We start from the raw sequence: 23,254 nt of genomic DNA, 5'->3' as shown, positions 1-23,254 counted from the left end.
AAAAAAAAAAAAAAAAAAAAAAAAAAAAAAAATTTGCCATTTTAAGTATAATTTTAAAACCATGAAATTATTATTGAAAAGTACTGCTATATATAAAATCACTTTTAGTTTGTTGTTGTATCTGAAAGACTTTTCAAATCCTATCATTGAAGAAATTTAGGATTAAATTTATCCAATTTGAAGGAAACTACAGAACATGTTAAGATATTTTGTACTAATATCTATGGCCATACCACCCTGAATACATGTGATCTGATCTGATCTCAGAAATGCAACAGGGTTGGTCCTAGTTAGTACTTGGATGGGAGAAACTTTGTACTCTTAAGCCTGAGATGATAAATAATTTTAAACATTAGCTAATAAGATAAAGTCAATGTTATTTCTTCATTAAAATTTCTTCATTACAAATCAGCCTGCATTCCTAAAGAAGTACTAAATCATAAATACTTGTTTTGGATTTATGTCAAAAAATAAGTATAAATTGAGAGACACTGAGTCACAATGAAGAGATAATGAACCTGTTCATAAGGAACAAATTTCAATATAAGTAAAAGGCCATAATCTTTCAGCTCTTCTTTAAGTCCGTAACATCAGGGTGGTTTTGCTTTTTCTGTAACTGTGCAGCATATGACCAACAAAAACCCCCATCCCACTATTCTAATCTGAAACCAGCATAAAGTAGATGGTATATAAATTAAACAAGAGACTGTACTGGAACCTCCATGGCAATGATAGCTTTGTAGGCTTTTTGAAGAGTTAACTAACCATTCAGATTAGGACATTTGGTGTCACAGTCAAATGTTACAAGTATGTCCAACTGCCACTGTAACTCCTGAGGAGATTTAGGGGACAAATGGGGAAACAGAACAGAATCATAAAGAGGATATATTTTAGAGAATGAGAACTTCACTTTTGGAATCAGATTACCTCAGTTTGAAGACTCCGTCCATCATTTACTATGTCACCTAAGCAAGTTGCTTCCTCTCTCTAAGCTTAATTTCTCCTCTATGAAATGCAGATGATAATAATAGCATGATCTCACAGTGCTATCATATAGATTAAAATTGATAATCCACTAAACCATTTACAACTGAGCCTGGCACATATTAAATGCTCAATCAATGTCAGAAATATTAAAGTTACCATAATTCTATTTTCATGCCAATAATATACTTACATGAATCCTGCATATTGGGAATGTATTATGGCTCTACAGTTTTACATAGACTTAAAGATTATATGGCCTTTTTAATATTCAGAAATTTCTTTCTTGTGACCTAAGTTATTTTGTGATTAAATCTGAACTAATTTTCTTGAGTACTTTCCTTGGTAAAGTTACAGGAAAATTATACTTGTGGACTAATAGTAAATTTTTTCTCATCTTCTGTTCCACAGATCAATACCTTCTGGCTCATTAAGGTCCCTTCATACATCTTATTTCCTGATTATCTCAAAATAGGTTTCCACTGAATTCACCAGACATTCCTCTTAAGTAATAAAAGGCAACTTATAGAACTATTTGGTCATAGTTCGACCAATACTAAATTTAAAAGAAATGTAAACTATCGTTACTTTCATAATATGGCCTTGTAGCATTATTAAATTAGCATGTTTAAATGCTATATACTGTTATTTAGTGTTTCTCCAAGTAATTTATAATGTCTTGAGTATCTGTACTAGGTTTTATTACCCACTGCCCAATGTGGACTCTGTGTGTGTGTGGGGAGGGTGAGGGTGTGCACCTGTGTGTGGTTAATGCTGTTAATTTGAATTCTATTTTCATCTCTTCTATGGGCCACTGCTGTTTGATTCTCCTGCTTTACAGGCTTGCTTCTCCCACTGTATTTTTCTGGTGTGACTGTCAGTCAAGGGTCTATACTTTTTCCTTCACAAGGATGAACACAGGGTCCAAGATGGTCAATAAGAGTCTTCTTTCTCTGGGAATAATATGGACACTGGAAGAAAGAAGGTCCTTCTCCCCAAATTACTAACTGTGAGCATCAGGTGAGACAGGAGAGTCTGAGGAACTTTCTGTTATTAGGTGGGGATTGCAGTCAACACAGAAGCAAGGGAGAGAATGTTACCAGTTACACAAAAATGTATATAGCCGACCCCAAAGCAGATCTTTCTCTGTACCTTTCAGTAATATGGACCAATAAACTACCCTTCTTCCTTTCATTTTTTGCTTAAAGTGGTTTGAGTTGGATTTCTGTTACTTACATTCTATCACAGTATTGACTGATACAGTGGCCAGTAAAGATTTGAAATCCATGGTACCATCTTCTTAAACTATTCAGATACACTTATACTTATCCAGGGAGAGTGGTCTAATACAAAACTTGTCAAAGCTGAACATGGTAACAAAATAATACATTTCATCCTAAAAACTGGCACAACATTTGAACTCAACTAGCCTCAGGAATAACAAAATCATAGAAGAGTGTAAAGGTGTGGTTCACTTTTATTTAAAAGGGGGCAAATATAGCCAATAATTTGATCTTCAATTGAGAAGTGCAATTGCTTGGTAAAAGGAGACCTTACCTTTGTTCTCCACCCAACTTTTCTTACAATTCATTGTTTACTCTCCACCACTCCATTGGAATTTGGTAGAAATGGCCAGCCAAGGGCTTGCCTCCCTGAGATGTACACTACTGCACATAAACCTTTACTGGCTGGACTGTAGTGAAGGAAAAAAAAAAAAACACATATCTTCTGAGAATTATTTTCTCTTTTCTCCAAATACATAAAGAAGGTCAGATGAAATATGGCATAATGAAATATGATATGATGCATTCCAGAATACCAATAAGGCCAAAAGAGGTCTATGGATCCATAATAACAGCAAGAACTGGAGCCTTGCCTAACAAAAGATTTCAGAAGGAAGGCATTTTCTTTGGAGATTTTTGACTGCAGACTTACTCTTGCTTAGTTCCACCCAATACCCTCAGTGGTTCATTTTTGAATCTTTTAAAATGCTATTATGTGTCATGTAATTATATCAGGCACTGGTCATACAAACACCTCATGCTGCATTCATTCTTTGGTACATAGAGATTCCCACATGTGTTTCACTCCAGATTTGTATTCCTTATTTTGGAAACTTCTCACCTTCAAAACACACTTAGGAGTTTATATTCCCCAAACATTATCCCAAACTCCCAATGTAGGTAAGGTTTCCTCTCTCAACACCATCTGCACACACTATGTTTACCCACAGAAAAATACTTTACATTGTACTGTAATGCCAATGAACTGTACTTGTCTGCCTCCTTCAAGACTCAAAGGCAGAGGTTTGCCTTTTAACTCTGAATTCCCAGCATCTAGCACTGTGTGTGTTTAAACATTATATATGGATACACATTATACATTATATATAATATATAGACATACATTATATGTTATATACAATACATATAATATATAATATGTATATTATGTACACACATACTATGTTATATATGTATTATATACAGCACATATAATACATAACATGTATATTATATACACACATAATATATAATATATACACATAATATATATTATACACACACATAATATGTAATACATAATATATAATATATATTATATGTTATATATAATACATATCAATAAATGCTTTTGAATGAATAAACAAATACATGAATGACCAACGAGTGAATGAACGAATGACCACATAGTTCCTACAGTGAAGAAGGTGACTCTAGCTGAGGAGGCAAATAACTAATTGTCTAATTCTAATTTAACGTGTAATAGAGATAGGATCCAAGTGGTGAGACAGAGCAACAGGAGCAACGATTATTCTTTTCATCTATGCCTTTTTCTCTTGATGACTGCTCTACTGTTTGTGCACTGTAGAGTGTTTACAATTTATTGTTGAATAATCTATAAGCAAAATCTTGACTTCTTATGAAGAAAGAAATACCATACCAATCTATTATGTGAATAAAATAAGAAAGAACATTTGATTAAGAAAATACTATTGGCTGCCTAGAGCAAACATGTTGAAAATTTTCTGACAAACAGAATCTCCATGCAGGCCTAAAAGAAAACAAAAAGACAGTAAAGTCTTTTGGTTATTACCAAGTTGTTTTTGGTGAGGAGAGGACAACTGATGCTAAAAGTAGTGAATATGGAAATTTCAAAGATAGCTTCAATTAGGAAAGTTCACAAACACAAAATGAAGTATGTAATCCTATAAATGAGTTATTGAGGAGCTCTGCTTTCAAGTGCTTAAATAAAATTTCCAGAGGCTATGCATGCAGGAGGAATTTCTTGATATGTGATCTCTACATTGTTTGGTTTGACACGTGGACAATTGGAAGGTTTGTCACTAAGAGCTAAAGGGGGCCCCTACAAAGAAGATAAAGCATTCCTACTGATGCCTTTTTCCCCCAGTTTCTTTCTGGTCTCAGCCTTTATTCAATCCCTTATTTCTAGCAAGGACCATAGCAACTTAAGTGTTTTACTTGACTCCAGAATTTCCTTCCATTCATTGTATTTTTTACACTGTAAAAAAAAGAGAACTTTTATAAAATATGATCAAATTTTGATCTTCCAGCAGTTTGAAAAAACCTTTTGCCTGTATCATACCTCTCCAATTGGGGTACTTTGGAGAGTGGGACGGGGGCACTCCACAATTTGTGGGAAGCATAAGAAGCTTTAGGAAAACTCTGAGGCCTTTCTGTGGGCTTCAGATTCACTTAGTGGTAAGTAGTCATCTCAGTCCCTTTGGGCTGCTAAAATAAAATACTCATCAACTGGGTAGCTTACAAACAAGAGAACTGTATTGTCCACATTTACGGAGGCTGTGAAGTCCAAGATCAAGTTGCCAGCCCATTTAGTTCCTGGTGAGGGCCTGCTTCCTTTTTCATAAATAATCTCCATCTTTTCGTTGTAACCTCACAGTGCAGAAGGGGGCCAAAGAGCTTTCTGCGGCCTCTTTTATAAGGACACTAATCCCATTTATGAGAGCTCCACACTCATGACCTATTCTCATAGGTCCCACCTCCAAATGCCATCATGCTGGTGATTATGTTTCAACATAGAAATTTTGGTGGGGACACAAACATTGGGTCTATAGCAATATTTTAAAACATTTAAAAATGTTAAAACAAATATTGTTATATTACAAAGCTAAATGTGAAAGTCACAGGGCTTTTAAAGATAAAGTGTGAGACCAAAAAAATGCAAAGCTTCTGATGGAAACTGTTGCATTTTACTCAGACCCCCATGGCACTTAGGTGAAAAGGTAGAAAAGTGTTATTTTGAAGGTAAATTGTCCAGACTAGCCTCTCACCAGCTCAGAAAACCACTTGTTCTAAAAAGTCATATGGACATGAATGCCTTCATAACTTTGTTCTTGTGGTTTTTTTCTACCTGGAATCCTTATCCCTTCCCTTGGCTAACTCTTCCATTCATTTATGCACTCATTTATTCAGCAAACATTTGATGAATTCCATTCTGCCAGATGTTCTACTAGGCCCTCGTGATGTAGGGATAAAGAGATCCTGCAGAGATGGTGAGGAGAGTTGGGGGATCATAGAAGAATATTAATAAACATAATAATGGCCTGACATTGCTTGTTATGTACTTAGTACTAGGATGGACACTTTCCACATTTCTATTTAATTCTTACATCAACTCTGAGAAGTAAGTTTTCCCAGTCCTGAAATTTGCCTTAATGACACACAATAAATGCTACTTGCATTCGTGGCCTACAATAAATGGCTGAAATAAAACACAATCTAGTTTGACTCTGATTTATGCTCTTAAAATTTACTGACTACACAGTTTGATGTGATCTTCTAGATCTGGCTTAAATGTTTAATCCTATCTCTTTTTCTTCCCTGTAAATTCTTCCCTTACAGTACAATAACTTTCTCCCTAATATTCTTTATTACCCTGCATTTCATTATTGATATTTATATATATGTTTCCTGTGCCACTATCTGAGAAAGCTCCCAGAGCAGGTGCTTCTCAGATCTCTGTGTGTGTCACGTACTCCTGGCACAGTGGATCTGCTGAACATGGCAGCATAGGATGGCCTCTGTGGTGGACCAAGCACATGAAAGTCTTGCTGAGATCACACATGGCTGCGCACAGGCCTTAAGATGTGTTTTGTTCAGCCTAAAAAAAGAGTTCAAAGCATTTTTTAGTTTGTCAACTTTAAGAAATAAAGAGGTTATCTTAAATTCTGCATTTCCAGCTTCCCTTTTAAAATGGAAAGATTTGCAAGCATTCATTAATTGGTCAAGCATTTCTGCCTAACCACAGTTAGCGAGAGCTGCATATCAGCTGTCTGCTTTAGAGGGGGCCTGCACCCCACAGTTCGCCACAGTCCCCACTGCCATGCTGTGCTTCTTTGAATTTTATTTCCTCATGCACTTGCAGGGCCCTGACCCTAATATTTCCAACTTTTCTTCTGTATCCTCTTAAGTCTCTTGATTCCTATATATTCATATAATGGTAGGAATCTATAAATAATAAAACTTTTAAAGTAAAAACAATTGAAAGGAAAATACAAAGCTATCAAAATGATGTCAATACAATGTGCATAACAGTAAACTGTTCATTTACCCATTTTACTAAATATAAGTTAAGAAAAGTGAAATGCTTAGAACAGAAAGCCTCATTACTACATAAATATTAAAATATATAGGAAAGATGCTCTCAAGAATGGCAAGTATAATTTCACCTCTCAAATAAATATAGACTGCACAGGTCTATTTATAACTTGCTCACGGTCTTTTCATAGCTATTTCAGCTCACACGTAAGAGATTATCTGGAAACAGTACTATAGTGTGGTTTGTAGTGATTACAATTACAGAAAAACTTCATCAATTCGAAAACTTCAATGCTTGGGATAGAGAATGGGGGCAAGCTTGGCTTTATATTATAGAGAGTTTATGCAAAGATTTGCTAAGCAAATATACTGAGTAAATTGTTCGTAAAAGAACCGCTTGCTTCACAAATTTTAGAGTCATGAATTCCCAACAATGTAAGTGCATTGTAAGCAAAAGCTAGGTACTGCTTAGTTGTTATGTTGATATAATAAGTAGAAATCATTTCTATCTACTCTCTGAAGCAGTACGCCTGCTAGCTTTTTACCCTAGTTCAAGTTGCAGTATTTATTTGAAAACAATAAGATATTGTTCCAATAAAATGTGTTGTTTCACTGACTTTTCATCATCTCAGACAGCTCTTCTCCCCAAGTTAACTGAACTACATCCGACTCTATTTAGTAAAGTGCAAAAAGGATACCATAGTTCAGAGCAAACCCTAATTAGTCCCCTAAAGCTTCAATAGAAACATCCATTATATTAAAAAACCACGTTTTAATAATGTGAGAGTTGGCAGCCAAACAATAAGTGTCCAAACACGATGAATAGCAGGTTAACCACCTCTACGAAAGTAGGAGCTACCATGCCATGTTAGCCTATTTTTGCTTAGTCTTGTAATATATAAAATCCTAATATACAGCTTTATGAATCTGTTATATTAGAGAGCTGCCCAACATCTTAAGATAAATAGGAGTACAGATAAATGTCTTACCTCTACTGATAGTCATTTATAAGGAAAAGAATATATTTTAAGGTGCAGAAACAAACCTCTAAAACAGTTGAAATTGATAAGAACATTGTGTCCTACCTGGGTCACTTTCTCTGTCACATTGTGTGTTCGATCTTTAACCTTGGGTGCAATAATGGTTTTGTCTGAAGAAGGAGGAGATGAATTCTTTTTCTCAGTTTTGACCTCTGAAAAATTCAGAGTGAGTTGTGGAATCTTGTTAATGGTGCTGTATTTGTTGAGGTTTGAATCTGATGTGGATCCCAGGAGGCTTGACTTGATATGATTAAAAGGCCCTAAAAAATAAAAAAGGAAAGTATTTGAAAGAGTAATATAAGAAGATATAGAAGAGACAGTTCTGAATACCCTGCTAATGATTCTTGACCAATATGATCCTGATTTGACCGTGACTAAATGCAGCTAGCTTATACCTGGACACAGGGATTGGGTCACCTTGGGCCACATGGAATGGTATGTGGGTATCTGAGAATAAGACTGGGTTCTATTCTAGGTGTGCACCCAGAGAGCAAATGGCAGATTTAGCTCTTAATTAATTTCTTTCATTAAAAGCCACAATAAAAGAAAAAACTACACTCTCTGTTATTGGTCAAATTCTACCTTTAAAGTTTCTTATAAATTTCATTTTGTAATTTGAGGATTATTTAAGAAGGACTTACCTATGGTTAAAGTCATATTGGCCATGAAATTTCCAAATAGATTGTTTGCCCTGCTCTAATTTATGTTACTTCCCTCTGTGTCACTGAGGAGTGACAAGCCATCTAGGCTCTTCATATGTTTCCACTACCTATATGAGATGCTCCATAGAACTTCTAAAATAGTTAAACCCAGATGAAGGAAGTACAGATAAAGCTTCAGAGGGTGAAGGGCCATTTTTGTGTGAATGTGTGTACTCTAATGAAAACTCCAGGATCATATGTGGGATTTTTAGATCCTTTTTTTTCTTTCACTTATGTTTAAGTCTTGACCACTTTCTGAGAAAAAAAAGGTGCTATAAAAACCACACAAGCAGAATGCTCTGGCAAACATAACTTACAATAGAAGTGCCACAGCTAGGTAATACGGCATGTCTGGGGTTGATAGTACCTAGTCACTTCTCGAAATCTTTCCTACAAAGATAACTTGGCACGGTGGCAAGACTCCTGGTTTCCTTGTTGAGGGAGTAGATTGACCAGCTATATCTTCCTTTGGGATGAATCTGTTGCCTGTTGCTTATAGAGAATCAGGAAATTCTCTGAGAAGTATCTTGTGTAATGAGCAATATTACACACACTGTTATTTAGCTCTTAAAAATTAACAACAGGGAGAATTTTATAAAAATCGTGAGCTCCCTATTTTTGTGCCCCGGGAAGTGGTTAAAACATACAAATTGCATCAATAAACTTGTTAGGCAGCATAGTTGCCTTCTGTTATTTCTTTATCTGTTCAAAATGAAGTGAACCCATTTTCGGGATCAAAATGTACTTTAAGCATCAAGCAAGGTATAAACACTTTAGAATTAGACTTAAAGATTTTGCATTTGGGACAACAATCAATCAACTTGGGTCAGATATAATACTAAGAAATCAATGCTCATCATTTTGTTCATAGTCACTATGGGGGAAAATCACACATACTTGTTCATAAAAGTTTACACTTGTTTATTATAAAAGTGTGAAGTAATCTTAATACATTTTCATGTATTTAACAAATACTGTGTTTCTTGAGTTGCATTTCTGTTGACTCCCTGATTCTTATCTGTGACAATGACCAAGTCCATCTAGAAGAAAAATGTCATGAGCTCTCCAGGAATTTATTGCCTCGTATGTTCTCATTTGCATATAGAACCTAACTCTCTTTTCTATTTATACAAAGATAGAAATAAGAGTAAATAGTGGCAACAAATTCATCTAGCCTTCAGATAGTTCTCTGACAGAAACTCCATTCTTCAGGTCTTTTTGGAAGTCTCCAGCCCACATCACTAATTTATTTTATTGTAATGCACACCAGGATAATGTTTTCCTTTGTGTAGCATTCTGTAGTTGAGTTCTAGGTTTTATATCTTAATATTTATGATTTGTAAATTATGCCAGGATTTCAGGTTTCTTAGATACTGTCTTTTCCCCAACTCCAATGTCATATTTTCACTCCTTAGTTTTTTTAACTAACAAGGATACTATTAACAGATTATAGATAACAGAGCTCAAATATATAGTTAAATTGTATTCAAAACCCTTAAGCTCACCTTTCCACTCTCTTTCTGTGTCATCCTTCTCTATGCTGCATTTCTGTAGCAAACTGTCCACAGAGTTGTTTAAAATTTGGCTAAATTCACGGATCATCGATGTCATCACAGATTCGACAATGTTAATAAAGACACTGTTGATCTACTTTAATTGCCCTTGTGACCAGTTCCAATAAACTCCACTGAACTGGCTACACTTATATAAGCAGGTGATTTCAACTATGGTAGTATTTCACTCTAGGGGAGATTTGTGGCAGCATTTTTTGTTGTCACAATTATGAAAGAATTTCAATGTCACAATTCTCCTTGCCTTAAAGAATTACCTTACCTGCCTCAAGGGCATTCATGCAGGTGAAAAGCCTGTTTATTCATGAATTGAGCCTTAAAACTGTTTCACATGTAAACACTGCAATGTACTTTTTACATGATTTTCATATAAATTGAAATTTCCAGAGCTACAATTTCCATGTAGAGGTAAGAATATATATTGTTTTATTCAGAACTTTGTCAGAAATCGCTCACCATTTTGGAAAATTATGCCACTTAGAGCTACACTCCTTGTGGCACTTGAGTGGCCAATAGAAAATTTCAGAGTTTAGATTAAAATCTGTGTTTGGATCTGTCATTTGCAAATATGTAAGATAAGAGACTTGAGTGTTCTTTATCATTGTTGCAACCAAATATTGTTAAATTTTCAGAGAATTACCAAAATCACACTAATAAAAGTTCCTTCAAAAATATTTTATATAAATATCCTCCTATATATTTAAAATGATATGATACTATGAAAAGGAACCTATGTCTTAAAAATGAAGCACTTGTAATTATTTATTTGTCTTTGGGTTGCCTGTTGGTTTTCAGTCTCATTCTCAAAACTCCCTGGAGATCTGCCACAACTTCTCTATAATGTCTAAATTGCCATTTCATTTTCCATTCCATCTTCGGTTTCTCCTTACATAACAAAGCATGTTTGCAGGGTCTTTTTTTATGTATTAGAGGATGAATATATGTCCTGACATCTCGTGGGATTTCTTTCTTCTGTGTAATTCACTACTATTGCATTATATCACGGAAAGCATCATTTTGACACTACCATTAAAAGCAAGAGCTAGCTCCTTTATGAGACTACCATACTTCCTTATTTTCCCTTCAGTTTGTATTGATATATCAATCATAATTAAATTTTAGTTACTTCCCATTTTACAAATTCATGTATAAATAAGTCTGATATAATTCTTGACTCCAGTGGTGGTTTTGATTATGCTGCCCATCCATACTCCTGCTGACCATTTTATCTGGTACCTGTATGGAATATTTTCTCATGTACTTAATGCTTTTAAAACCAAATTTTCTTCATATGTCTAATTATTGCATTATGTTTTCTAGTGCAGTTATATTTGAACACTAACATTTTGAAATAAATATTTTATTGCAAAGTGCTTTTCTTTTATTTCTCCTGTGTATTACAGTTAGGGAATCATGTTGATATTTTAGAAATAGGTTAAATTACCTCCGAGTTCAATTTCAGGATAGCAAAATGAGTATAACGAAGTATTTACTGAGACAAGGAGACATTGGATCTGATATGATTGAGAAACTGGTTGATAAAATGTCATACTCAAATTTAGCCTCAGAATTTGCAACTTCATTGCATTCACTATTTTAGCTTCTCTTATTTGCAGGTGGAAAAACCCTCTAAACTCTTACTCTATTCTCAGGTTTTTTTTTTTTTTTTTTTTTTTTTTTTTTTTTTTTTTTTTTTTTTTTTTTTTTTTTTGGCTCTTAGTCTTAAAGAGTTAATTCCACATTTTCCTTTTAATCTATAATTTTAATTAATTCAGTAAAACTTAAAATAATACTTAAAATAACTGTGAAAGCTACTTAGATAAGGATTTAAAATTATTTCATGCTGTATAAAAAAGATAATTAATGCTTCTTTCTACTGATTTTAAAGCAGATTGTTTAAATGCAGAAGACTTCTAGAGTCTTCAAGATGATCAGTGTTGACTTAGGTTCCTCTAAGCCCATCAAAATGCAAATGAAAAAAATTTCAACGTTTTAACTAAGGTAGGTATTAACAATATCCTTATTTCACCAATTGTAAACCTAAGCGGACAGAATATGAGGCCAGAAAAGAATAAGAATAAAGAACCAGAATACAGGGTTTCCTACCTCCTAAGTCTATATTCAGAGAGGCCTTGGTTGAGGATTTAAAGGTGAAAGGCAGCCTCACTGAGAGTGATCATGAACAGATGGGATTTAGGATTCTAATGAAATAAAGGAGAATAACCTGAAAAACAAAGTAAATAAATTTAAAGGAAATGAATGGGCAGAAATAGAGGAAAATAAGAGATTCAATAGAAAGTCATGTAAAACTCAAAAGCATAGAGGAGTACTTGATGCTCTTCAGAGAAGCATTTGCAAGATGGATGACCAGGTTACATTTTTCAAAATATTAGGAGAAGGTGGAAAACAGGTGACCAAGTAAACTAAACCAACAGCTGGAGAGTGCTTTAATATATTTCAAGTGTCTGATTAAACATAAAGTAGGCCAATTTCCAGCTGCAAAGAAATACCTACATTTAGACAAGAAGCTAGAGGCTAAAGCAACAACTGGGAAGAATTTTAGATTAAAGATATTTCAAATTTGTATGATGAGGCTATTTAAATTTATCATGAGATATGAGATGCTAAAGGAGAATATATTTTTCTTTTAGATGGTGCTGGAAATACAGCTAAGGGCATCTGATAGATTAAAAGAAAATAATGCTACTTTAAAAAATCATTTTGGAGGGAAAATATGATAGGAAAGAAGGAAACCAAACAGAAAAGGTTGTTTTAAATCATCAGGTATTTGTACAATATATCTTAGGGCACTGAGTTTATTTAGCTAAAGTTTAATAAAACCCAAATTGCTGAAGTGACTTAACATGAGAGAAGATGCAAATGCAGTGTTTAATAATTAAACTTCGTAAACGAACACTTTCAATAAGTATAAGGCAACCAGTTTAGCACTTAGAAAGATGCATAAGAAGTAATCATCAAATTATTTTTCTTCATATTGTCTGTTCTAGTGCATGACATATCATTGCAGGAGTAAACTGTTATCTTTGAAAATCAATTTGCAAATCCTCATCAGATGACAAGATACTAGGTAATGGCCAATGCATCCTATGAGAAACAAGTTGTATTAGATTAATTTATTTCATTTATGAGCCATATAGGCTAGAGAGGAGGTAAAAGCTATAACAAACCTGTGAAGTCATAGGACAGATTCATACACAAATTGGCAATGGAACACACCAATGTCAGAGGGAAGCAGGGTTACTCGGGATAACAAGGAGGCAGAAGCATTAAAGGGGCAAAATTGTGTTATGACTTATTTACGAAATAGGGAAAGTGAGGTAGATTTTAACTGATGACTTGTAAAGCAAAATAGACAGAAAAGCCACCAAGTTTGAGGTAAAAATTAGTATATGAGTGATGGATGTAGGATTAGGTCTTCTCACTTATCAGAGAAGTTGTTAAATTATCATACATATATATAGCAGGATGTGCAATTTATTTGAAACAACTTTTCCACTCTTTGACAATGGTTTACACTTTTAAAAAGAACTTTGAAGTGTTAACTTAAGGAGTCAGAATGCTAAGAAAATTTATTAAAGGGAAATGAAAAAGATCCTAAGAACGAAGATTAAGTGGAAATTAGTTTTAGAAAAAAGACTGAGTATCAATTTGCTGTCCTTTTACTGTGATATTGCATCATGATTAGCAGTAGTTAGCTAGTATCTCTGTCTAGTAGAGATAGACGAAGGGGAAAAAATTCATATCAGAAAGAAGGATTTAGATTAGCTCTTTGTGTAACAGGCACTAACACAGACTTCCTGAGAAAGCTAAAGAATGGCATCCTCTGGAGATAAATGTACCACCTGTACAAGGTATTTAGCCAACACCTCACCTGACATAAATAAACCAGATGATCTTAAAGACATTACCAACACATTCCTAAATTATTTATTTAATTCAGATAAATAACTTTTTTTGGTTGAATTAAATATTGAAATAATTAATTATAATTATGCATTTTGTACACAAAGTAGGGTAGAAACCTGCATTTTTTTAGACTTTTATTTATATCTGGTATAGAAGCAAAGCCAAACAAACTTAAAATGCACACTTAATGTATGGTCCTGTACCTAATTAACAAGGTTAATGGCTTTGTGAAAAATCTTAGAGGCAGACACTTAAACATTGTTAATAGTTTTCAAAACCAGAGCTTGAAAAAAGTAATGAAGGCTTTGGAGTGAAAATTTACATTAAATTTCGTTACGTTTGCAAATGCTTTCTCCAATTTGGGGATAGAACTTCTTAAGTATTAACATGTGAAAACTTTCTACATGGTTTAGAGATTTGTAATGCAAAATTCTGACTTTGATGATTCTACCATATACTTTAAATTGTGATTGTAAAATTGATGTCAATCTGAAATCTATGTAATAAATAAAGAATATCTGTATTCAAAGACTACTCCTATTAAAAATGAGAGAGTTGAGAAAAAAGGTTGGAGAGTAAATGCATTATTTTATGATACTAAAATAAAATAGCTGTACTTTGACATACATGTGAACTAGTAGTTTGAAAGTTAAACAAGTCCAATTCTCTATTTGTTGAGAAAAATTAGGTTCATTTATCACTACATTTAAAAATCACTAGAAAATTAATTAATGCCTACTAATTTACTGACAATTGTTAAATTCTGAAGCTAGTTGGCAAGAACTATCTGTATCTTGCTTCTTGAGGTTACCTTCTGAATTATGTCAATGCAAACCACCGCACACAGTTGACACTATTTTCTCCCTTTTGGAAATCACAGTGGACAGGCCAAAAAAAAAAAAAAAAAAAAAAAAGAATAATGATGTAGGTGAAATCCCATCCCACTATTTGGGTCAACCTGCATAGACCCTTTTTAAAGTGCTTACAAAATAAAATTCGGGTGGGTTTCGGGGCATAATGCCATAATTTCCCTGATTTTCAAATTTCCCTAGGTTGCCGACCAAGCATTTTTGGTCCCTAGTCTATTAATTCATAACCATCACCGGTTCTGAATTATTTTAGGGAAGCAAGTGAGAAATCAATATACAAAATTGCACAGTGGTCAGTGTACCAGTGACATTTAAGAGAGAGTGATTAAAACAGTGAATTCTAAGTAATGACGGTTACTGGTGGAGACGTGTTCATGCAACACACATGCATAAAATAAGTCACGATCACCATTTGCACACCCACAGCAGCATGCATGGCCTATGTTGAAAGACCAGGCCCCATGGTTTTCAATTTGATGATAATATGGTTATTATATTTTGTGATCCTTGTAGCTACTATGATATAGTAGAAAACAGAAGTGAATTTCAAATTTTTAGCCCAATCCAGATTTATCCAGACTATTCCCGGTTAAACGTAACCCTCTGGGAGTTGTAGGTCATGCCAGTGATTTCAGGCTAATATAGAACACAATTAAAATGATTAAAATATAACAGAGAAAAACAGAAAATGACTATCATGCATATATAGTTTACTACTACAGTAAGCTGAAAACCATACCCCCTGCCATCCAGGAACGTGAAACTAGTTTTGAGGAAACAAAAGAGGAACAAGTGAAGTGATGCTGTCATGTAGCACTTTGCTTATTTTATTTAATCTTGCACTCAAAATTGTTGTTTTCCTGAAATAGGCTTTTGTGCCTCTGTCACATCAGAATATATTTAGCTTGAGGTTTGTGTTTTTCCAAATAATTTAAATATTTAGGAAGTATTCATTGTCAACCTAGGCTTATAATTCTTGCAGGCAAAAGGAGCTCATAATCATTTTGGTGGCGCAGCAGAGAAATAACAATGTCTCTAGCAAAATCAAGCCATGATGTCTCCACCAGGCACCCCGAATAGCTAAGGGCAGCATGAAGATGTTGCATTGAACAGGGCATACAGCAGGCAAGTTAACATGCCGAGTAAAGGGGCACGTTGAGTATCAGATGGTGAAATTCGAGTTTGTACATTACCTTTGACATTGCGACCATTGTCTGGTTTGAGCACATAAGGATAAAAAAAGAGAAATATAAAAAGAAAACTAAAATTATATTATATACACTGAATCACCTGTATATAAACAATCAGAGAAATCAGAATATGATGGAAAATTTCTCTTTAATTGAAATTAACATTGTGTACTATTCCACCAAGTAACACGCATATACTAAAAATAGTATCTGTCATAATATACATTCTTATTTAAATATGTGAAGCATTTATCTCAATTTCAATGGATTCCAAAGTACAGATTTTATAATTATGACACTTTAGAAATAGACTTCCCCAGCTGCTGCAGTTGTGACAAAACTTTCAACCTTGTCAACAGCCAATTTTAGTGTCTTCTCAACTATCACTGAGAATATACTCAAAGGAAGACTCCACATTTTGCATGTTAAGTAATTTTTTGCATATAATTTAACCTAGTATGTTAATAAGGAAAATGTTTCTAAAATAACAGCTTCTTCCCTCCCTCCCTTCTTCTCTCCCTCCCTCCCTCCCTCTCTCCCTCCCTTTCTTCCTTTCAGGACAAGGTCTGGCTATATCTCTCTGGATGGACTTGAACTCCTAGGCTCAAGAATCCTCGTGCCTCAGCCTCCTTAGTAGCTGGGACTACAACCATACCACTCTGCCTGGCTCCACTGTGCCTGGCTCCAACTTACATTATTAAACACAATTTTATTAACTGCCCTCCTCCAAATGTTCTTAATATATATTTTAAAAATAGCAAATATAACTCAAAGAGTCATTCTTAGACAAAGATAATTGTAAGACGTAAATGAAAGATTAGATTGTTTTAAAAAATGTAAACATATTTATTAATGTCACAATGAATTCAGTGTAATTACTAGAATATTGAAAAATTTTATTTGTAATAAAATGAGCTCTTTTAAAATCTGAGTTGAATATTTCCAGATTTATTTTGAGATCAACAATCTAAATGTTGCACACTTGCCACTAACAAAATATGCATTACTAGCTATGAAACACACAAGCTTAAAATAAATGTCACTGTCGTATCAAAACCATTCAAATATATCCAAGATTTGAAAAATCTGTTCAGCATTTTGTTGATATCTATGCTAACACTGTGCCCATTTAAAATCTTGGAATATATCATAATAATTTCAAAGCTTACAACTGAAGTAATTCTAAGAGTGTGGTGTATTGAATTGCTCATAGACATTGCATTGGACAAAGATACACAAATAAAATTGTGGCCTTAGATGACAACTCCCTTTCCACTTGGAGAGAATCACAAAAAACAAATAGAGATAGTGGAAGAGATCTTGATTACCCAGAATGAATGTGTCTATCAGAAGCTGGGTCTAAAAACCATTAGTAAAGTAACAGCTGCTTGCAAGTAGTTATAAATTACAACTGTACTTATTAAACCTCAAAATTATATATAAAGATTTACCAATTCCGAGAAAACTAACAAAACATTACACTATATAGTTATTACAGCTTTGACCTTCCAAGGCAGAGTATGGCTTGTGCACTGGTCTTAGCTGAGATCTGCTTGTTATCCTTCCATGACAATGTAAGTACAGAAATTGGAGTAAATATTTAGAATTTTTTGTAGCAGTTTGGCACAGTAATTTCATGTCTGATTAATCTAATAATAAAACAATTGGGGTTTATATTTTGTGTCTATTTTTTACATTTCATTTTTATAATAGTACATTTTTATTGAATTCACAAATGTATTGGTCAGTGATGAATTAGAAAACAAAATTCTGGTCTTCATCAAAGATGGTTTGAAAAGTATGGTTCTAAGGTACTTGATAATGTGAATTAAATGAGAGGATAAAGTAAAATATTATTCATTAATGTATCTGCAAAATATTTAAAGTTCTGTGAAGATAGCCTGTGTAGGAGAATGTTTTTATTTATTTGAATGAGGAGACAACAATCAGACTTTGGAATCTTGTGCATTATTTCACCTGTTAATCAGTTACATGAATTCATAAAACTAAAATCACGTCTAAAAGTTTTCCATCTTTCCTTATCAATGGCTCTATTTCTAAAATATACCAAATTATAAAGTGTCAGGAAATGTAGTTTCTTTTTTGCTAATCAGTGATTTTGTAGCTAAAATTGCTCTAAAGATGAAGGATAAAATACCCTTGGAATTTATCAATCTGTAGTCACATGTTGACTATAGCATAATCTGTAAGAAAGTAATACTTTTTTTGAAAACAGCTCACTTTGGGTGAGGGAGAAAAATCAAGGATGATCTAGCACCAAATGTTTACAGTACCTGTACTGAGAAATCCAAAAATATTAAATCATTCTTTCTCATAATTGTATCAGTAACTGTGCACTAAATGGAGATCATATAAATTAAAACAATGAAGTTAAATCAAGAAATCTAATCTAAACTACTTAGCACCACTGTCCAAACACCGGCTAAGTCAGTACAATGCACTGATTATGTATCAGTTTGATTTTCAAATGTATTGTTTTTGAATTTTACTATACTACTGTTATTATAGAAGTCAGGATCTCTCCAGGGAATCTCTGAAAGGTCAATTTCTGAAAAGTCAGTATGATTGCTAAAAGTGACTACACTAACTAAACTAGCTAAAACATATGCTGGCCATTTGAATTACCATATTGATTTATTAGTCATGTTTAGCCACAGGACTCACTGATCAAAGATCAAATTCTAGTGGTTTCATTTTGTCAGGAAATATTGAGTCTGCCATTACTGAATGGGATAGGGCCTTAGATGATTACCCAATCTGGGAATTGGTCTTGTATTTTCTTTTTTCCTTTTGACCCTCTTTGGCCCACAGATTAAAAGGATGTGCTAATTGCTCTTGTATCTTTTTCTGAGCTATTGGTTTATCTTTCTTTGAACTTTTTCCTGCCAACTCTTCCTTTCACCTCTCCTGCCTTCTCTGCTTCATGGTGTCCTTTAGATAAAGATCCTCTATATGATTTACTCTTAAGACTTCAGTTTAACTTCAGAGTATGATGGAGCAGATAACTCATTATTTTCTGATCTGCATGATTTTGAAACAGAACTCACAAGCACAGTCCTCTCAACATCACATGGTCTTCTCAATGTCACACCAATATTTATCAAGTATCTGCCATGAAGTAGACAATTGTGCTAGATACTAAGGGTGCAGAGCTCACTATGCCAGAGTGCCTATCCTGGAGGAGCTCAGAACAACATAATTGTTTGTTTACATATCTGGCAAGAATGACAGACATATAATACACAATAAACATAAAATGCAATCTATGCTATACTATATGTAAATATTGGTTTGCAAACTTGAGTGTGAAATGATTTAATTCTTCTGGTTTGGGAAGGGGGAAATGGATCCCTTACGCTGAGTGGTAGTGTAAGGAGGGACAAAGTGGGGAAGAGTATTCCAGGCATAACAAAGTAATGAAGCAAGAAAACACATGTTACATTTTCGGGAAAAGGAAAATTATATCCGTGCAGGTGTAGAATAGAGTATGTAGTAGGGAAGGGAGTCTTGCTGGGGCTAGAAATGAGGCTGGAAAAATAAGTGTGATCAGCTGACAAAGTACTTAACACCTCACACTAAGAATTAATGTTTTAAAGACAAAACCAGCAGCAGCTTGGACAGCAGGTATCTCAAGAACCCAAATCTATGGGAATCTGAAAAGTGGGTCTACTGTACCCATGCCGGGAACTTTGATTCTCAGACTCCCTGGGGAAAGTCAAGAGATTCAACAGACTCCTCCTATGGCAAGGTTTCATGGAGGAGCAGGAGTGAGGAAGGAAAAATATTGCATGAATTTGATTGTAGACTATGGAGACAGGCAGTCCTGAGTTTGAAGCCAGGCTCTGACACTGACTAGCTCTGTAACCTTAGCCTAGTTATTTATGTTATTTATTTAACATATCTAAGCCTCTGTTTCCTCACTTATTAAATGGGGCTTAAAAATGATTCCTAATTTGGGTTTGTTATGAGAGTAAAATGAGACTTAATGTGTGTCAAGCACTTACATTGCCTCAGACATAGTAAGTACTTAACCAATGTCATCAATCACTGTGTTCATGATAAATTGTTTCTGTCATTGCTTTTTAAGTATTCTTAATTTCACTACTGGCTAATAAAAGAATGTGAACATAAAGAGGTCAGGGAGAAATAAATTCTGATTTGCTTTTCCAGTTGATTTTGGTTGAGATCAGGACTTTCAGGATTTTTTTTTCCCTTTACATTTTTCCCCTTCTTCCTACCTACCTTTCACCCCTGTCAGCTTACAGCTTTCTGATCACTCAGTACATCACGGTTCCTATGCTCCTCCCTTTGGAAAGAGTCGGTCAATGAACTAGCCCTCTGATGGCACAAATTCTTTCTTCCAGGGCATGATCATTTGCTAAATGCAGCAAAATTAATTATGCTTGAGATGATAGTGTTCATCACCTAAGCACATGTTATAATAAGCATTAATTAATTAACACTCCATGTGGTAGGCAGATAATGGTTATCATACTATTTCAGAAATACAGATAAAGAAGCCAGAAGAAACTAAATTACTCATTAGGGTTCAAAGAGGAAATCAGTAACAACTCTGAGTGTAGGACTCAGATTTTTAATAGCCTTTAATCACATTTCTTTCCCCAATGCATAGGGATTATTGTTGAAACTTAAAACGCTATGCAAATAATCATTTATTACCCGTGAATATATGTTTCCATTTTAAAAAAAATCAAACATACCTTCGCTGGCATGTCGGTCTCTAAATATGTTCTTGGGATGGACACCGAATCCTTCTATATCATGAACTGAAGATGCTCTCCGTATACTACATAAACTTTCCCTTGATCTGGAATGGGACAGCTGGGAACTTGACTGCAGCATGTCAGGGTAGAGTCGGTCCCATTGTCTTTTGGGAGAGGAATGGTCAAGAGGTCCGGATATATTCACCAAGGGAGAACATTTGCTGGGCTGTATCAAAGCTTTTGTGTCATCTGCTTCAGAAGGGCTGCAGCTTTCTTTTGTAGGAGACTTAAAGTGCTTCATGGCTACCGAATCATCACTGTGTTTAGATGAATCGATGACTACCACATCAGGGTCTTCTTGTGGTAAGGACTGCTTTCTGTAAGTGAGAACTCGCAGACCAGGGAACTTGAACCCGAAAAATTTCCCTATAAATGGAGACAGGAGAGAGCATTATTATAAGGCAAATGATATATCTTGTAACGAAAACAAACATTGTTGACTCATTTAAACACCATGTAAAAATAATTATGAATCAATGGTTATAGTTGGAATAAGGGATATTGTAGAAAACTTCTCTGAGACCAATATGAAGTGTCATATAAGTAATAAGAAAACAGCAAATAATTTTATCATGTTTCTGATGATTAGATCCACACCGGTGACATAAAAGTATTTGGATGACAGGAGACTTTTAGTTTTAATAAAATAAAAACATGCATCCACTATACATCCACTTTTCTAGGGAAATTGAAGGATGAACAGAGTTTTAAGGAAATATGATCTAGGGCATCATAAGTCCAGGGATAGACACAGGAGTGAGTACAGCCTATGTACATGTGTGGGTGATGGAGGGCTAATGTGTTGGAGCAGGCAGGAAGGAAGTGAGGTGAGGTAAAGAATAGACCTTGTATATTTAGAAGATTTGTACTCAATAATATTGTGAGTCAAGTTTCGGTGGACAAAGTGGGGTTAACTGTGTATGAGAGGCTCATCATTCCATCTGGAATTCTTAAAGACTTTTGGTTTTAAAGAGCGATGCACTGTACTGGTAAAGATTTCTTTTTCCTGTTTTCTTTTCTTTTTTTGGCTCCAAAATTGGATAATATGGCATATAATGTTATGTCTGTCTCAGAGTGGCTGATTCAGAAGGACAACTAAATATAAACTTTAAAGAGCAGATGTTAAAAATTAAAATATTAACTATAAATATAACATTAAAATATTAAACTTTAATTGTTAGGTATATAAACTCACTAGTAGTAAAAACTGCAAAGTAAAACAAGAGGATATTATTTTTCTAGTCTGTAGTTTTGCAGTAAATGAAAGAAAGCATAACATCTAGTGCTGGCAAAGAATGCTGGGGAGCATTCTGACATTTTGGTGGTGGGATTGCAGATTACTACAAACTTTTTGGAAAGTCTTCAGACAATATCTAGTAAAATGAAAAAACGTACACTTTTATTTGACTCAGTTATCCACATGTGGGATATTGCAAAGGCATAAAAATGAGAAACAATTGGATTATCCATTAGAAGGAGAATTACTGAATAAATTATGGCATTTTTATTATTTGGAATCCTATGATATTTTTTAAAAGGTTGCTCAAATATAATGTTAAGTAAAAAAAAAGCAAGTTTAAATTCCATGTGTTCATATAATTTTCATCAAAATAAAACAACAGCTTATATTTGTTCATATATTTGTATTGAAAGTTTCAAACTTTTAATGTTGACTAGCTCAGTGGGTGGGTTTGGAAGTAGGGAGGTATAGTGTATTGCATTCTTCTTTATATATCTTTTTTTATGTCAAGCATGCATTCGTTTATAAACTAAAAAAACTAATAAAGTAAAACTTTCACTCCTCAAATAACATAAAAACAGAGGCCAAAGCATCCAAACAATAATCTGTCATTTTTATTGTCCCCACAGTAGTCTAGGTCCACATTATCCATGGCTTTACAATTACACACTGATCTTAAGGTCAGTCAACTTGGATCTTTGAGTTGCAATATTAACTACCTTCTTATATTATTTAAATGTCATAGACACCATTATCTTTAATAGATTTACTATGGACTTTTCCTCAATGCATTGAAGATGCTTCTAAAACATGGAAGAACACTCTCAAAACTCACAAACATTTCTCCATGTTGAGTATACTCTCCCAGTGGATGGTTTTTTTCTACATGCACATATTCAATTCTGTCTTCAGTCCAATGACTCCTAAATATATATCTCCAGCCCAGACCTCTCCTCTGCGTTCCAAAACTGTATATCTAATAGATTCATCAACATCTCCACTTGAAAGACACATTACAATCTTATAACAAGTCCAATTTCATAATCTGACCCTTCAAGCCCAGGTTTTTGTTTTCTTCCTTTTTTCTTTTTTTTTGTGAATGGCATTACAATCCATCCAGTCATACAAACCTGAGATTTGGGGACCATTCTAGATACTGTTCTCTCTCTCCCACTCATCCCCAATATTCCATTAATATCAATCCCTTAATTGTGTTCATTTTGCCTCCTGAATGTCTATTTTCATTTCTCTCATCTTCACTGCTGCTACATCTTTCCAAGATACTATACTGGTTCACATGATTTCCTGCAAAAGAATGCCAATCACTCTTCACATTTGTACCTTTATT

At 34.2% G+C, this 23,254-nt stretch overlaps 1 protein-coding gene across 2 annotated transcripts in view; it reads right to left on the bottom strand.

Annotated features, from left to right (window-relative positions):
* Nucleotides 1-23,254, bottom strand: part of KCNH7 (potassium voltage-gated channel subfamily H member 7) — a 485,293-nt gene that overhangs the window by 130,377 nt on the left and 331,662 nt on the right. The window contains exons 4-6 of one of the 2 annotated variants that reach the window (XM_017890966.1): nucleotides 20,604-21,032; nucleotides 15,865-15,885; nucleotides 7,649-7,863 (exon numbers count right to left, since the gene is read on the bottom strand). In XM_017890966.1, the coding sequence (XP_017746455.1) occupies nucleotides 7,649-7,863; nucleotides 15,865-15,885; nucleotides 20,604-21,032 (665 nt within the window). The remainder of the gene's footprint in view (nucleotides 1-7,648; nucleotides 7,864-15,864; nucleotides 15,886-20,603; nucleotides 21,033-23,254) is intronic. The other variant, XM_017890967.1, reaches the window with a different exon arrangement.

Source organism: Rhinopithecus bieti, unplaced genomic scaffold, assembly GCF_001698545.2.
Source record: "Rhinopithecus bieti isolate Rb0 unplaced genomic scaffold, ASM169854v2 scaffold_19966, whole genome shotgun sequence".
In the NCBI taxonomy this organism is placed as follows: Eukaryota; Metazoa; Chordata; class Mammalia; order Primates; family Cercopithecidae; genus Rhinopithecus; species Rhinopithecus bieti.
The sequence above is the reverse complement of the archived record's forward strand: the minus strand, read 5'-3'. Positions and strand labels throughout refer to the sequence as shown.